The sequence below is a fragment of the Garra rufa genome, chromosome 3 (assembly GCF_049309525.1).
Source record: "Garra rufa chromosome 3, GarRuf1.0, whole genome shotgun sequence".
In the NCBI taxonomy this organism is placed as follows: Eukaryota; Metazoa; Chordata; class Actinopteri; order Cypriniformes; family Cyprinidae; genus Garra; species Garra rufa.
In genome coordinates this window covers 61663571-61681318 of record NC_133363.1, presented here as the reverse complement: position 1 = coordinate 61681318, position 17748 = coordinate 61663571, and the positions used below count along the sequence as shown (strand labels likewise).

The 17748-nt window shown below is 33.4% G+C and overlaps 1 protein-coding gene and 1 long non-coding RNA gene across 2 annotated transcripts in view; both read right to left on the bottom strand.

The window, feature by feature from the left end:
* Positions 1-8324, bottom strand: part of LOC141332293 (phosphofurin acidic cluster sorting protein 1-like) — a 95514-nt gene extending 87190 nt beyond the window's left edge. The window contains exon 1 of the mRNA XM_073837425.1: positions 8176-8324. Coding sequence (XP_073693526.1) covers positions 8176-8324 — 149 coding nt within the window. The remainder of the gene's footprint in view (positions 1-8175) is intronic.
* A 6202-nt stretch (positions 8325-14526) lies between these two features.
* Positions 14527-17075, bottom strand: LOC141330821 (uncharacterized). The gene is made up of 2 exons (XR_012355201.1): positions 16711-17075; positions 14527-14771 (listed from the first exon to the last, which is right to left on the bottom strand). It is a non-coding gene; the product is annotated as an uncharacterized lncRNA (long non-coding RNA).
* Positions 17076-17748: the final 673 nt, after the last annotated feature.

Here is a 17748-nt window from a genome sequence, read left to right as displayed (position 1 = left end):
TAAATAATAATAATAATAATAATAATAATAATAATAAATCCTTGTAATGCCCAGTATATTAAATAATAATAAAAAAAAAATGCTTGTAATGCACAATATTAAATAACAACAACAACAACAACAACAACAACAATAGTAATAAATAAATATTAAATCCTTGAAAAGCACAATATATTAAATAATAATAATAATAATAAATAATGATAAATAAATAAATAAATAAATAAATAAATAAATAAATAATGAAATCCTTGTAATGGACAGTATATTAAATAATAATAATAATAATAATAATAATAATAATAATAATAATAATAATAATAATAATAATAATAATAATAATAAATAAATAAATAAATAAATAAATAAATAAATATTAAATCCTTGTAATGCCCAGTATATTAAATAATAAAAAATAAAATCCTTGTAATGGACAGTATATTAAATAATAATAATAATAATAATAATAATAATAATAATAATAATAAATAAATATTAAATCCTTGAAAAGCACAATATATTAAATAATAATAATAATAAATAATGATAAATAAATAAATAATGAAATCCTTGTAATGGACAGTATATTAAATAATAATAATAATAATAATAATAATAATAATAAATAAATAAATAAATAAATATTAAATCCTTGTAATGCCCAGTATATTAAATAATAATAAATAAAAAAATAAAATGCTTGTAATGCACAATATTAAACAACAACAACAACAACAATAGTAATAAATAAATATTAAATCCTTGAAAAGCACAATATATGAAATAATAATAATAATAATAATAATAAATAATGATAATAATAATAATAATAATAATAATAATAATAAACTCAATAAATAAATAAATATCATTTATTGGTGTAAATGTGTGCAAAAAATGTAAGTGAGGCCTAATTTTAATACTAGAGAATTAAGCAGATCATGAAAAGTGGGCATTCAATACCAGACTGGAATAAAGAATAAAAGTTGTTTCGAAAAATTTGCACAAATGAATTGTTGACAACAACAACACCAGGAAAAAAAAAATTGATTTATTTCATTTAGACTTGAAACCCTGATCTCCTCTGTGGCCGTCGGTACTCGATTCAGCCATAGCATCCATTTCATTGTCCGGCCGTGTAGATATGGAGGTGAATTCAATTTCAGACTGATCTCAGACTAGATAGTTTTTCGAGAGGCGGCCTGTCGGTATTGATTGGGCGCCACGCGGTTCGGCTTTTTCTCTCTCAGGATCTTGCGGCAGGCAGCAATTACCTTTCCACCCTCAACCTATCATCCCTCCCGCACTCCCTCGCTCCCCAATTCACATCTTCAGCGTCAAATCTCTCCGTCCTCGTCTCTCAGACCGTCGGCCTCGCTCGCTCGCTCTCTTTTTGTGCTCGCCAATCAAATCAGGTGAACAAAGCGCGACTCCAGAAATCGGTGGCAGCGCAAACAAAAGGATGTGACATCGTCAGCCCTCAGACTGCAGAGGGAAACAGATGAACAGGAAACAACCAGCGTCTGTGCCAAACACCAGAGTAATACTGAAATACGCCACGGCCTCAAACCAATGCAAATGATTCAGAATTAAAACAACAGCTCACTCCAAAAATAAAGACTAAAAAAAGTGACTCAAAAGTGGTGCCCTCTATTATAGGTCAAATATGATATTAAACACCCACGTTCCTGTCCAGAATTCAGAAATGACAAGTCAATCTTTAGCGTCTCTGTTACTACACAAGTGCAAATCAATGGCTTTTTGGTGTCAATGACGTCAATGCATGTTTTTCGTCAAAGACGAAGCTGGTGAACATGCTTTATTGAAGGATTTACGGGGAAGTGTGCGACAGAAGTGTGAATATAATGGCATACGTGTTGTTGTTGTTGTTTGTGTTGAATGAGGTGTCAGTCTGTTTTCCAGCTGGCCTTTGGCACAGATCAATGATTCAGCTGCCAAAAGACGCTAAGGGGTTTTTGCAAGGAAGGATTTTATCTTGACAAATGACAACAAACGCGTCGACATGCAGATACTAATGACAGCACACGTGTTACAGTCACTCTGGAGAACTGCTCTTAAAGGGATAGTTCAGCCAAAAAAAAAAAACAGAAGTCTGTCATTATTTTCTCACCATCATGTGGCTCCAAACCAGTGAGGCTTTGGTTGATCTTCACAGATATTTGTAACGAAACCTGAGGCCTCCATTTAAAGTCCAAGAAACCAAACTTTGTAAAACTAATCCACATTATTAAGTGGTTTGAATCAAGCTATGGGAAGAGATTCGACAGCTTTATATGACGATGATTGAAAAAACATACACTCTTCAAAATAAAGGTGCTTCACCATGCTATAGAAGAACCTTTTTGTCTAAATGGTTCCATAAAGAACAACATCTGAAGAACCTTTCTGTTTCACAAAAGGTTCTTTGTGGCAAATACGGTTCTTTAGATTATAAAAAGGTAAGCAAGAAATGGTTCTTTCTGGAACCAAAAATGGTTCTTCTATGGCATCGCTGTGAAGAACCTTTTAAAGCACCTTTATTTTTAAGAGTGTACATGGAGTGCATCATATGTGACCCTGGACCATAAACCAGTCTTAAGTAGCACAGTTTTTTTGTTGCAATAGCCAAAAATATATGCTATGGGTCTAAATTATCACATTTTCTTTCATGCCAAAAACCATTAGGATATTAGGTAATGTTCATGACATATTAATGATTATGTTCCATGAAGATATTTTGCAAATAACTTTTTGATTAATATATTAATATAATATATTAATAATCAATATTAAGATTTTTTTGCACAGATTCCAGATTTTAAATAGTTGTATCTCGCCAAATATTGTCCTATCCTTACAATCCATACATCAATGGAAAGCTTATTTATTTCAGCTTTCACTTTAAAAAAAAATACCCCTTATGGCTGGTTTGGTGGTCCATTCAATTTTTAGAAATTGAGATTTATACATGATAAATTCATACGTGAATAAATAAGCTTTCAATTATTGTTTTGTTCGCTAGGATAGGACAATATTCGGTTGAGATACAACTATTTGAAAATCTGGAATCTGAAGGTGCAAAAAAAAAATCTAATTACTGGGAAAATCGCCTTTAAAGTTGTCCAAAAAAAAAAAGTTTTTAGCAATGCATATTACTACTAAAAAAATGAAGTTTTGATATATTTATGGTAGGAAATGTACAAAATTTCATGGATCTTTGCTTAATATCCTAATGATTTTTTGGCATTAAAAAAAATAAAAATACATTTTTGACCCATACAATGTATTGTTGGCTATTGCTACAAATATACCTGTGTTACTTAAGACTAGTTTTGTGGTCCAGGGTCACATATATGGTAAACAGTTTTCATTTTTGGATGGACTATCCCTTTAAGACCCATTTAGACCGAAGATGACAACTAATAGCCAATCAGAACCCATCGGACTTTAAAGAGTTCAAGCATTTAAAGCAGCAGACAACATAACTGTTGAGTGCTTATAGTAAACCCAATTTTATCATGCATTGGTGTGGACGCTAATATAGTTTTGGTTTGAACAGGTGTTTATTAATAATAGCTTTAATTTACAAGAGAAACTACAGGGAAGGATTCGCTTGACCAACAGACAACGCCATTCTGTTTAGAGCTGCAAAACAATTAGTCGCGATTAATCGATTCAAAATAAAAGTTTGTTTACATACTGTGTGTGACCCTGGACCACAAAATCAGTAGCATGGGTATATTTGTAGCAATAGCCAACAATACATTGTATGGGTCAAAATGATCAAATTTTCTTTTATGCCATAAATCATTGGGATATAAAGTAAAGATCATCTTCCATGAAGATATCTTGTAAATTTCCTACCGTAAATATCTCAAAACTTGTTAAGAACTTCATTTGGACAACTTTAAAGGCAATTTTCTCAATATTTAGATTTTTTCTAAATATTGTCCTATCCCAACAAATCTATTCAGTTTTCAATTTCCAAAAATTGACCCTTATGACTGGTTTCGTGGTTCAGGGTCACATATATGGCTGAACAGTTTCATTTTTGGATGAACTACCCCTTTAAGACCCATTTAGACCAGGGATGACAACTGACAGCCAATCAGAATCCATCTGACTTTAAAAAGTTTGAGCATTTTAAGCAGCAGGTGACATAACTGTAGAGTGATTATAATAAACAAAATGTTATTGTGCATTGGTGTGGACACTAATATACCAAACATCAATGGAAAGCTTATTTATAACTGGAAAGGTTTGCATGAAGTTTGGTTACTTGAATTATTTTTGCCAATGTTGCATCAGTGTAGTCAGAATCACCAAATGATTACTCTCGCTAGCAGGTTATTTTATTTCAGATCAACCAGTGAAAACAATTTAAGGCCTATAATTAGCAGTTGCTCCAATAGACAACAACGTTCTGTTCATCCTAAATGAGCGATGCCGTTCTCTTTAAATGCGCAAGCTCTTTAAATTCTAAATTCTAATTGGCTGTCAATGTTTTGAATATTAATTACTCAAAAAATATCATTTTGAGAGTGATTCCTTCCAACGATATTGTTCTTTTGTACTGTTATTGTTATAGTGGTGGTGTGGACTTTTCTATTCTTACAGCATTAGAAAGATTATTAAAACGTTATAGTTGTAATTTATGGGTGTAAACAGGCTTTTAAACTCTTGAATCAGTCTAATGACTCACTGAATCAGTCAGAACTGCATTATTCAAAAGCTTCACAAGACTGCTTAGAGTCCATTGGTGCCAGTAGTTTCCATGATCTACTTAGGCTTACGATGCTTTTGGGAACACACAGCCCAGAGCGATTGTTGACTTATTCATTGAACTGTTAGTCATTAGTTTCATTACTCCCAAATTAAACCGGAAACTGTTACTGTGCCGTTAATGCTCGTCAATTCCCACTCCTATTGCTCGTTATTCCCTCATTTCACTCAGAGATGCACACATTTACACGCTCACAAACCTTCGACGCGGTCAGATATCAGACACGCGCCACACGGGTGCCCTGTGCCGCCCATTGTGCCATCTTTAGCTCTAATTAAGTAGCCAGGGTGAGTTACAGGGCTATTGTCCACCTGAATTACACATAAAACAAGATCACGTTAATATTTAATAGCTGTCCCGAGCAAGATGATAGTAGAGGTAAGGAGAGCGCTATGCTCTTTTCCTAATGTATTACATTTTGAACACAGCCATCAGCTCCGGCCAAACACGAAACGTCAACAAGCCGATCGATACTTCCGAGTATTTTTAGAGTTTTCTGTCAATACCAGCAGCGTGATGCCATGCAAAACACAAGCACATGCTGCGCAGCCCAGATCTATCCCAATTGCTCCATCAATACACATTTAATACAAATAAACCAATTAGCTTCAATGGGCAGCCATTTCGCATGTCTGTGTTGTCTGTATCCGTAGCCGATATTAACTCCAGGCCAAAACAACAGGCAACAGGGAGTATTGGCTTTCAAGAGGAACGACTGTTTTGAACACTGACACATATATGTTGATCTGATCACAAATGCAGGCTGGATTACAAAGCCTGATATGCCAGTTACCATGGCAGCATCCCAAACCAATTCCATACCATTCCCAATTTAGAACACAATGCATGAATCTCCACACATTCTACAGCGGCATATCTAGGACTACCAAACCACTGAAACATATTCCAGACCACCGGTTTGGAATTCAAAGCACGAAGCCCTTCAGTTACTATGGCAGCATCCCAAGCCAATATATACAAGAGTGTTCCCAGTAATAAAACATATGAATCTCAGCAGTTAGGTAAGTATTTTTAGATCCATCACACCAATATATTCCCAACAATCCAGCAATACAACAACATACTATCAACAATGCCAACTCTCAGTTGTCTAATATTGGGTCTACCAATAAATTGCATAAATTAGGGGATCATAATAGTAATAATAATATGGGTAATAAAAAATAATATCAGTCCATCAATATCCTTAACTCCAATATTTCAAGAACATCAGGTTGGAAAACAACACACATACCAATGGCAGCATCCCAAACCAATTTCATACCAATCCCAATTCCCAATTTAGAAGACAATGCATGAACTTCTAAGATCTATTACATCCATATATTCCCAACAATCCAGCATTACAAATATATATTTCTGACTATTCCCATTATGGAATGTGATGCATGAATAGGATAAAGTAGGATTACCTCACTAAATGGGACATGAGACATTTTTCCTGATATTTTAGGGTTGTAACGATATTATCACAACCATCTCGAATATTATCGTGGTCACATGACAATATGAAACGATAGGTCTTCCAGGCAAAAAGTGTTGTTTTTAAAACATATTTAAGCGTTTGGGAATGCAATGGCCACCAGACAAGCTTTAATTCGCAAAAGATGATTACAGCATTTCACTAGATTTGTAGAGGATGTGTTTTTGTGGTCCTGTCTTCACTGAAGCTGGAGTTTTCCCTCAAAATAAAAGCTCTCCTGCTGTTTCCATCAAAAAAAGAAAAGAAAAAAAAAAAGGCTTAAAAAAGCAATACGAACTGCTGACAGCAAGTGATTTAAATGTAGTCCAAATTCAAAATATCAATTTTCTTTTTCAAGTGTAGAAATCAGGAAAGTATTGAAATTTCCTTACTGTCGTGTAAAGCGAAAATAATTTATTAAATATTCATTTATTTTACGGTGCAGTTGTAATATATGGCTATTACTTGCATTGCTGTTGTTGTTATTATTATTATTATTATTATAAATATTGAAATTAGTCTGGCTTCTTAAACACCAGTGTGAATGTAATTTAGACTGAGACAGTATATCACAACTAAAAAGAGGGTTGAGTCCCCTTTAAAGTTCAGGTACAAGACTTTTTCTGACTGGCTTTCTTAGTTAAGAACATGGGTTGTAGCTCTTAATTTTGAACTCTCAAGGTGCATTAGGTAGAATAATTTAACTTTGGAATGAATGTTACACAAATGTTAATTTTTTTCCAATTCTTTGTCTTTTTTTTTTTTTTAAATATTGCAATAAATGTTGTATCGTGGACTTCACATTGCGATATTATCATATTGTGAGATATTGAGATATTTACATACAACAATATCCGTTCTTGGTTCATCAATATTTAATATATTATCAGGTTTACCAATAAATTACATCATTTGGGAGTAATACTACTACAACAACTACTAGTACTAATTTCTGCATAAATACAGGTCATAAAATACAATATCGGTAGCATCCAATATATAATATTCTCCAATGATTTTCAGAACTGCAGATGGGAATACAAAGCTTGAAGCTCTACAGTCACCACAGCAGTAAAAACCAAACCACTTCCATACAATACAACTCCATTCCCAAATTAGAATATGAAAGAAACCTGACTTAAACCAGCATTACACAAGTTAATTCACAACAATTCACCATTCCAAACATTTATTTTAGACCATTAACAGGATTGAAAAAATGAATGAAACACATAAACTAGGATTATGCTTTAAGTATATATATTTTTTGATATTAACAACCAAATTTATTGTTTCGTCAATATCGGTTCTACCAATAATAGCATCATTTGGGGGGGGGGGGGGGGAACTATCACTAATAATAATAATAACAACAATAATTTTAAAAATAATTATTGTAACTTATACTCATAATAATAATAATAATATCTGTATAAATACAGGTCGTAAAGAACAATATCGGTCAATCGCTAAACAATCACTCCGATATTTTCCAAAACAGCAGGTTGCAACACAAAGCATGCAGCTCTCCAGTTCTCCTGCCAGACAAATGTTCCAGAGCACTGACAGACAGGAATACAATACATGAAGCCCTGCATGTCTGAACATTTCACCTGCAGCTCTTTGTTAAACAGAAGTTGCTCTGGTTGTCTTAACCGCACTGGCGTGTTCGGAATCAACCACCGATCGTTCTTTATATCGCTTTCGCTGCAAACCGCGACACACATATCGTGCTGAAATCTGTCCAGGCTAATTGTATTCCTTTAATTACATCCAGATCTATTCACTATCTTTTTCCCTCCAGATTAAACTCATTGTTTTGTTCTTAAGGTGGATAAATGTCAAGAAAACCCCGAGCATTATCTGGCGGTGCACCGCTGCTCCCCTCCCCGGCGTACAGGCGTCTTACCTCGGCACGCAGCTCGGGGACGATCGGTCCACTTCCCAGGTGGCGTACAGGTTCATGTGCACCGGCCGATTGGAGGTGATCGCCACCGGTTTGGAGGGCTGCGGAGACGGTACGCCTCCAGTCCTCGGGAGCCCTCCCCGCTCCGACATGCTGGAGGAACCTTATGTTTGAAAACAATGAAGGAAAACCCGAATAAAACGGCTATTGTCGGAGCGCCGATCCTCTACTGCAGCACAGTCATCCGTCCACGAGGACCGAGGCTCCGTTACACCGATTCGCGACGCGCGCTGGGCTGCAGTTGGACCCGCCGTTCACCGTCAAACTCGCTGCGAATGTTTCTCAACTTGCGCTAGTTGTTTATCGCTGCAGGAAGCGGAAATTTCTCTTTTGCTTGCAGAGAAGCGCCACAGCCGAAGAGCAACGCCTCTTGTGAAAGACGAGCCCTCATAACCAACCCTTGAGAGAGAGAGAGAGAGAGAGAGAGAGTGAGTGAGTGTGTGAGTGAGTGAGAGAGTGAGTGAGTGTGTGAGTGAGTGAGAGAGAGAGAGAGAAGGGTTGATGAAGGGACATATCTGTCGTTTTTATTCTGCGAAATAAGAAAAATCACAATATAATTTAAGATTTTAGTGGCTTGCGGTTGTTACTTTAAAATATTTGCCCAAAAGAAAAAAAAAAAACGCCTTTATCAAAAAAAAGAAGAAAAAAAAAGCTATTATTTATATTACATTATATATAGGTCAATTTTGAGCCTATCCAAAATATACTCATTTTAAAAATATATAGGCTATTTAATGTTCTATATTGAATATATATTAAATACATATCATAAACATTTATCAATAGGCCTAGTATATTTATAAATTAGTTTTTTTATCTGCATTTAGCACACACTTTTATCTAATATGACATAAAATAGATTTTCTCCTAAAATACAGGACAACAAAACCCACAGCAGCACTTTTCTAAGTGTGTGATGCTACAGATAATGGTTTAGTGTAAGTGGAGGGGTGGATTTATTGTGATGGGTAAAGTGTGACCATATTTACTGTTCCAGTCATTGGAGATTTATTTAGGATATTAACATTGGCACAAATTGTAGCTGTAAGAAATTCACCATTCATCAGCCAATAGCAGAATACACTGATGGAAAATACAATATTATAAAATGACAAAAGTGACTGTAATTAAGCAGAAAAATGGTCACCGAAATTCTTTCACATTTTCTTTATTTAATTTGTGTTACTCTATCCATATTTGATTAAAACATTTTTTTCTCTTCATCATAGTGCACTTTAGGAGCAGATAAAACACATTTAGACCCACAGAACCGTCATTAGGCATTCATGAATTATTGATGGTTCTCGATGTGGGTCAAATTTGAGTTTCTCGGGACATCAGGAGGGTTTAACGCTGACAGAACGCCTCATCGTCAAGAGCTTGTTCATGTCTGATGGATTTGTGGATGTCAGATATAAAGCAGAGCTGGCCTTTTTGACATGCTTCCTTCATATGTGTCTCAAACACAACAACACTGTCAGTGAAAATACTGATATATTTTGTGCTTAGACTAATTTATTTAGATATAAAATATTCTTTTAGTGGATTTTGAGTAAACGTGTCAAACTGCTGTAATTTCTGCCACAAATTATGCTTGGAAAATCATACATTTGACATAAAAATACATACTTATGTCGTTAAACATAAAAAGATAGATAAGATAAAAAATAGAAAATAATGTAAAAATCAAAATTGTGAGATAAAGTTAAAATTATGAGATAAAACATTAAAAATATTTGATAAAAAATTGACATTATGAGATAAAACGTTAAAATTATGAGTTAAAAATAGTTGAAATTATGAGAGAAAACATCAAAATTATGGGATAAAACATTCAAATTATGTAATAAAACCTGAAATTGAAATTAAGATAAACTGAAAATTGTGAGAAAAAAATAAAACATTATGAAATAAAACAATTAAAATTATGAGATAAAAATTTTGCGATTATGAGATAAAATGTCAAAATTAAGATAAAAATGTAAAACAGATCAAATGTCAAAATTGTGAAATAAAAGTTGAAATTCTAAGATAAACCGTGAAAATTGTGAGAAAAAAAGTTTACATTATGAAATAAAACAATCAAAATTATGAGATAAAAAATGTGACATGATGAGATAATGTCAAAATTAAGATAAAAATGTAAAACTGAGATCAAATGTCAAAATTGTGAAATGAAAGTTGAAATTATGAGATAAAATTCAAATATGTGAGATAAAATGTTGAAATTATGAGATAAAACAAAAATTATGAGATAAAACATTTAAATTATGGAATAAAACATTAAAATTGTGAGATAAAGTTGAAATTCTAAGATAAACCGTGAAAATTGTGAGAAAAAAATTTACATTATGAAATAAAACAATCAAAATTATGAGACAAAAAATGTGAGATTATGAGATAAAATGTCAAAATTAAGATAAAAATGTAAAACTGAGATCAAATGTCAAAATTGTGAAATAAGTTGAAATTATGAGATAAAATTCAAATATGAGATAAAATATTGAAATTATGAGATAAATATAGCTGAAATGAGATAAAACATAAAAATTATGAGTTAAGACATTTAAATTATGGAATAAAACATTAAAATTGTGAAATAAAAGTTGAAATTATGAGATAAAAGGTCAAAATTAAGATCAAGTAGTGACATTGAGATCAAATCTCAAAATTATGAGAAAAAGTTGACATTAGGGGATAAACGTCAAAACTTAAAATAAAGTTAAAATGTCAGAATTTTAAGATACAAAAGTTAAAATTCCAAGATAAAATGTCAAAATTGTTGTCATAAATGACAGAAATTTGAAACTGACAAAAACTGGCATAATTTACTTAAATTCAATTAAATGTTGTGTACATCTCAAAATTAAAATTATTAAACAAAAACATCATGTAATGCACTATTCAATTAAAATAAAAATAGGTTCTATTTTGTTCCATGTTTTATTTTAGTTATGTACATCTGTGGGTCAACATGTGCTAATAACCGTATTGGTATCAAATACTTTGGTTAAAACCAGTAAAAGTACACTGAATTTGTCTGTACTATAAAAAACTAATGAATCAGTCAGCACAAGTTAAAATGTTGACATTTAAATGCATTTGAATAAAGACACAACCCATCACAACAGATACATGAGGTCATCCGAGGTCAGCGTTAACTTTGTGCTTAGTCCAGCTGGTCATGTGATCAGTGACATCATAATGAGCCTGGATTATTGCAGTCCTGTGGCGGATATGACAGTGATCCCGTCCTGTCCTAATACACACAAGCACCTCATCGGGCCTGAGGGTCACTTACAAATGACCCCTGCGTCACCATCAGGCCACTGAGATTACAAAGGTGATCTCATCATCTCTAGTACCTGTTGTTTAGTCACATTTCCAGGCAAACAGATACCTGTCTGTCCAGTTAGCGCTGGGAACCCCATGGAGGTGGCTGGTGATGAAGGCACAGCTATAATTATCATTTGATTCACCCCTGCAGGACACAATAAGACCAGCTGATGCTGACCAACACATGACACAGCTAGGCTTCTCTTGTGTGTGTGTGTGTGTTTCTGAGCCTCAGGCTTGTGTGGCATTTCTGACCTCATCTCTTACCAAGTCCAGCCCGAGGACGCTGACGATGTTGCGCGATTGAAACGGAAGGTATGCTCCCACGCCTGTGGCTATTCAAATCAAACCGCTAATTAGTTGACTCATTACAATCTGGCTTTCAAAACGCTGGGTTTACTGGTCTGCATCACACATTTAGTCATGCACAAGTGCATTTTAAGAAAACAAAAACTTTTATGTGAAGTATATGGACGCATACTTCTTGGTAAATTGGGTAAATGCTTGGGTAAATTATAATTATAACATAAAAAGCCATAATTATGACGTAAAGTGGCATTGTCATAACTGACATGTTGAAATTGCAATAAAAATCTGAAATAAGTCAAAATCATGACCAAAAAAATAAATAAAAAAAAAAACATCAACCACATGAAAATGCGTCATGATTATGACAAAAAGTTGAATTTGACAGTCAAATTATGAGACAAAAGTCATAATTATGATGTAAAGAGTCACAATCATGGCAAAAAGTCAAATTATTAGATAAAAATTTAAAATTAAGTAAAATGTCATGATCATGGCAAAAAGTCATATTAGGAGATAAAAAGTCATAATTAGGAGGTAAAAGTCAAATTAATGTCAAAAATTCAAATTATGAGATAAAAATAATTAAAGGGATAGTTCACCCAAAAATGATAATTTGATGTGTATCTGTTTACCCCCAGGGCATCCAAGATGTAGGTGACTTTGTTTCCTCAGAGAAACACAAAGATTTTTAACGAAAACCGGTGCAGTCAACGCCAGAGCGTGTTCACATGTCACGAGCCGGATGATGAGCTTGTGCTCAGGAGAGATGGACGTGGCTGTGTATCAAAGGTAAAAAAATGCTATAAATACTGTTCAGTTTCTCGCAAAAACTGATCGTTTCATGTCTTAAGACATCAATGTATCGTCACGAGCCGCAGGGTGTAATTTGGATTTGTCTGAGCATGTGTCTTTTTACTTTTGAAGGTTTGGTGCCCATTCAATCCATTATTTGGCTGACAGACTCCATCGCTTTGAGTTAAAAATCTTCGTTTGTGTTCTGCTGAAGAAACAAAGTCACCTACATCTTGGATGCCCTGGGGGTAAGCAGATAAACATCACATTTTCATTTTTGGGTGAACTATCCCTTTAAGAGGTAAAAAGTAAAAATCATGGCAAAAAGTCAAAAGATTAGATAAAAAGTCATAATTAAGAAGTCGTTATCATGTCAATAAAATCAAAATAGAGATAAAAGAGATAAAGTCATAATGAAGTAGTAAAAAGTCAATCAAGTCAAAAAGTCAAATTTTGAGATAAAAAGTAATATTTAAGACTTAAAGTCAAAATTATGACAAAAAAGTCAAAGTATGAGCTAAAAAGTGAGAATTATGAGATTAAAAAAAAATCATAAGTCAGTCATTATGGCAAAAAGCCAAATAAGATAAAAAGTCAAATTATACAATAAAAAGTGAAGATTATGAGAAAAAGTCATAACTCATAATTATGGAGATAAAAAGTAATATTTAAGAGGTAAAAAAGTCAAAATCACCGGCCAAAAAAAAAAAAAAAAAAAAAAAAATCAAATGATGAGATAAAAATAATTAAGAGTAAAGTAAAAAGTAAAGTCCCAAATAAAAAAAAGTCCAATTATAAGATAAAAAGTCAATTTAAAGTAAAAAGTCAATCATGTCAAGAAGTCATAATTAAGAGGTAATATCATAATCATGGGAAAAAGTCAAATTGTGAGATTAAAAAAAAAAAAAAAAAAAAAATCATAATCATAGCAAAACGTCAAATTATGAGATTAAAAAAAAAATCATAATTAAGAGGTAAAAAGTCATAATCATGGCAGAAAGTCAATTAAGAGGTAAAAAAAAGTCACGACAAAAAGTCAAACTATGAGATAAAGTCATAATTAAGAAGTAAAAAGATAATATTGGAAAAGTGTCAAATTATGAGACAAAGTCATAGTTATGAGGTATAATGTCAATCATGGCAAAAAAGTATATATATATACTGTATATATTATATTATAGTTATGACATTAAAAGACATCTAACTTGTGAGGTTCTGAGTCATGAATGAGATGTAATTACGAAAGGCAAAAAAAAGAAATAAGCATGTGTGTGTGTATGTATATATATATATATATATATATATATATATATATACACACACACACACACACACACACACACACACACACACACGCTTATTTCTCAGTACCTCACAAGTTAGATGTCTTTTAATGTCATAACTGTGATTAACCAAAGCATGATTGTTTTCTTTTGTGGTAGAAATGGGCTTACAGATGGAAATGTGACTGGCGTTTACTACGCAAAACTCACTTCAATTAGCTGAACAAAATGCCTGAAGACCTGAGATGATATTCAAGCCTTTAAAATGGAGTCAGTATTTAGAAGACGTCTGGAATGTGGCAAATTGGATCTTGCCCACCAATGCGGCATGTTTGGGCTCATTCAGCCGGCGCGTTTCGGGGAAATGAGGGTGTTATTGTCTGAGACGCCGTATTGGAGTGTTTGTTTGCTCTCGGCTGAGGTCAAGTGGCAGTGAAAGTGTTATGTAGGTCAAAACAAATCCCAGACATCAGGTGACGGTCAGACTTCCTGACGGGGCTCTCACCTGCCACCTGCAGGCCACAGTGTGTCACAGCAGACCAGCTTAATAAAAAAAAAATCAAACACTGTGCCATCAGTTTGTCATGGACTGGTATTTTATTTACAAAAACATTGACCATAAATGAAAATCGTCGCTCAGTGTCATGTGACATACAAACACAAGGGCGCTTCTACACGACATCAGCAGTTAAAAAGAATAAGAAATGAAGATTGAGAGCGGCTGGTGTCCCACAGTTCACCGCAGACCTAGAACTTGAACTCTTTGTATTTCTTGGCTCCAGAGCGAGTGTCCTGCGGCTGCGCCTTGCGCTTCTTTTGCTGCGAGGAAGAGAGATGAGAGAAATATTTCAGAAAACAAAGACGAGAAACTTAAGACATTTAAATAGCTATACTAGAAAAAAATATTTTATTGCACAATTTTGGTGGAAAACTTAATACGGTGGTTTCAGAATTTTCTAATTTTTAAAACATTTTTTATTATTATTATTTGTATTTATTATTTTTTTTTTAAATTACAGCATCCTCTCATTATATTTAAGCATTTAAAAAATATTTATCCAAGTTACAAAAATTTGGTATAAACACAATAAAGCCCATTTAAATCATAGAAAGTAGTACTCTGATTTTCATTGCAATTAAGCACATTTAATCTTAGTGTGATGACAAAAAAATAAAAGAAAGAAACATGGGTCAGAGACGATAAGATGTCCACGACAAAAGAAATGTACGAAAATGATTTTAGGTCCATAGAAAGCACAATACATTTAAGTGTCGACTTTTAAGATTTCAAATACGTTTTTGAAGAATAAAATGTCAAAATTTGGTTGAAATAATTTAGTTTAATACAATGTAACAATATTCATGTAAATATTGAAAGGACATGCTTATTCTGCTTGTACATATTGAAATATATAAAAGAATAAGGGAGCATATTTTGTGTTTTAAATGAGTAAAAGTGGCAAATTTTAAACCTGTACAATTACAACTATTTGGGGTGAAAGTAATTTGTCTTTTAATATGTAATAAATTGATTTTTGTTGTACATGTGCCCGACAAGATTGTAAATGAGGGACAAATTTATAATATTATGTAATATAATAGAAAAACTAAAACAAAAATGCAATTACATTAAACAAAAAACTTTTCAATATCAACTATTTAAAGCAGTATTTCACCTGTTGTTGTTAAGCCTAAATGCTTTTTGGGCTTTTTGACCCATATATAAATATTTTTAAATGTAAAACAAAAACTCACATGCATATTACATTATTATAAAATTATATTTATCAATTGTGTATATAATCATGAACTGTGTAGTAAAATACTAATTTACTACAATAATGTATAAATATCTATAATTTAAAATAAAATGTATAAAAAGGGGAGACACTGCTTTTTTTTCATGCACCTGTCAAGTTTGAGATTTTGGGCTTTTTGGTTTTTCATGAAGTGTTTTTTTCAGACTAGTGGAAAGAAAACACCCAAAAGTGTTTCTCTTATAACACTATCTATTTGTGTCAATAGATGTCAATTACAATACATATTTTTAGAGGTGGTTTTCTCAAAATGAGTTTTTTCTCCTACACTGAGCCATAAATCTCCACTTCAGTAACGCTTACACACACCAAACTTTACATTTGTATTCCTGTCTATATCCTGAAGGTATTCACAGACGCATTTGTTCATATATAATTAACTTGATTTTATAAATTTTATTCCACCAAAAATAGTAAAAAAAATATTTTTTCCTGAATTATGACGAAATGAGATATCCAAAATCGCCTCTGTAAAAACATTTAACTCCAATATGTAAAAAAATTAAACAAGAACTTTTTTTGATTTTTGTACTAGAAATGTATGCAAATGAGTGCATATTTCATTAAATAATGCCTCATTTGCATATTTAAACCTAACATTTTAGAAAACGTGAAATAAAATATTTTTTTTTCTTCCCTATTCACCTGCAGTATCTTGTCTTAATTAGCTGATTTTATGCTTGCATTTCTTCATTTAGCAGACATTTCTATAGTTCTATAGATGGTCGTTTAACAAATCTAATGAGAATGATTATGAACAAAGATCAGAATTATGGTCAAAGCTCATCCATTATGCAATGAAATAATGGAAATGCTGAGGATAAAATGCAAACCCTAATGGACCCTGGAAATGAGCTTCAATTAAAGCAATAAAGCTAAATATCACCGTTTCTATGTTTCTGATCAGCGGATGCATTTTAGACCATCCTCATGAGACTTACCTTCTGTTTGGCGGCGTGTTCGGCCACCATGTCGCTGAAGTCCTCTTTCTCCACCTGCTGCTCTCTGACGTGCTCCTCGTACTTCTGCGTCATGGCCATGGGGTCGAGCTCCAACTCCTCCGGCGCCAGAGCCACTTCCACAGCCTGATTGTCTCCGCCCAGCACTGTGACGCCCGCCTTGCGGCTCGTTACCGTCTACACGAACGACACGAGAGATGACGACTCAATCAGAGGGGAAACGGCACGTAAACATTAAAGACAGACAAACGCTCAGCCGAAATCTGACTGGTTTCTCATGTAGTGGCTGCACAGATACATCTGCAGTGATATAAACAGCACATAGCTGACATTTTTCACCGCCCAGCTGCTGCTCGTTTATCTCCTCCATGTCATTTTAAATGCAAATGAGTACCATATGGATGAAGTGATTTGCATGTGATGGCTGTGAGAGATCTGACGGAGATGTAAAGTCAGCGCTCTGCAAAGGTTATCTGCCATCTAGATATTCAAATCACTAAGACAGAGAGAACTCTGGGATACGAGCCGGATGCTATGCGGCTGTGAGGTGAAATGATTGCTATAAAACACAAAAAAGCATGCATTTCTGCACCAATTAATTTCCTGATTATCAAAGGATTAGCTCACTTCCAGAACAAATTTACAGATTCAGATGTTCATGTCTTTCTTTCTTCAGTTGTAAAAAATTATGTTTCTTGAGAAAAACCTTTCAGGATTTCTCTCCATATAATGGACTTCTATGGTGCCCTTGAGTTTGAACTTCCAAAATGCAGTTTAAATGCAGCTTCAAATGGCTTATCTAGCAAACTGATCGGTCATTTTTGAAACAAATTGACAATTTATATACTTTTTAACCTCAAATGGTCGTCTTGTCTCTGCGATGTGTAGTCTATGTGATCCGGGTCAATACAGTCAGGGTATGTCGAAAAACATTTTTTAACTTCAAAATCATCCTACAATGCCGTTTTACGCTTTTTTTTGTAAAGGGCGTTTGATGATCTTTGCATCTTTGTAAACACT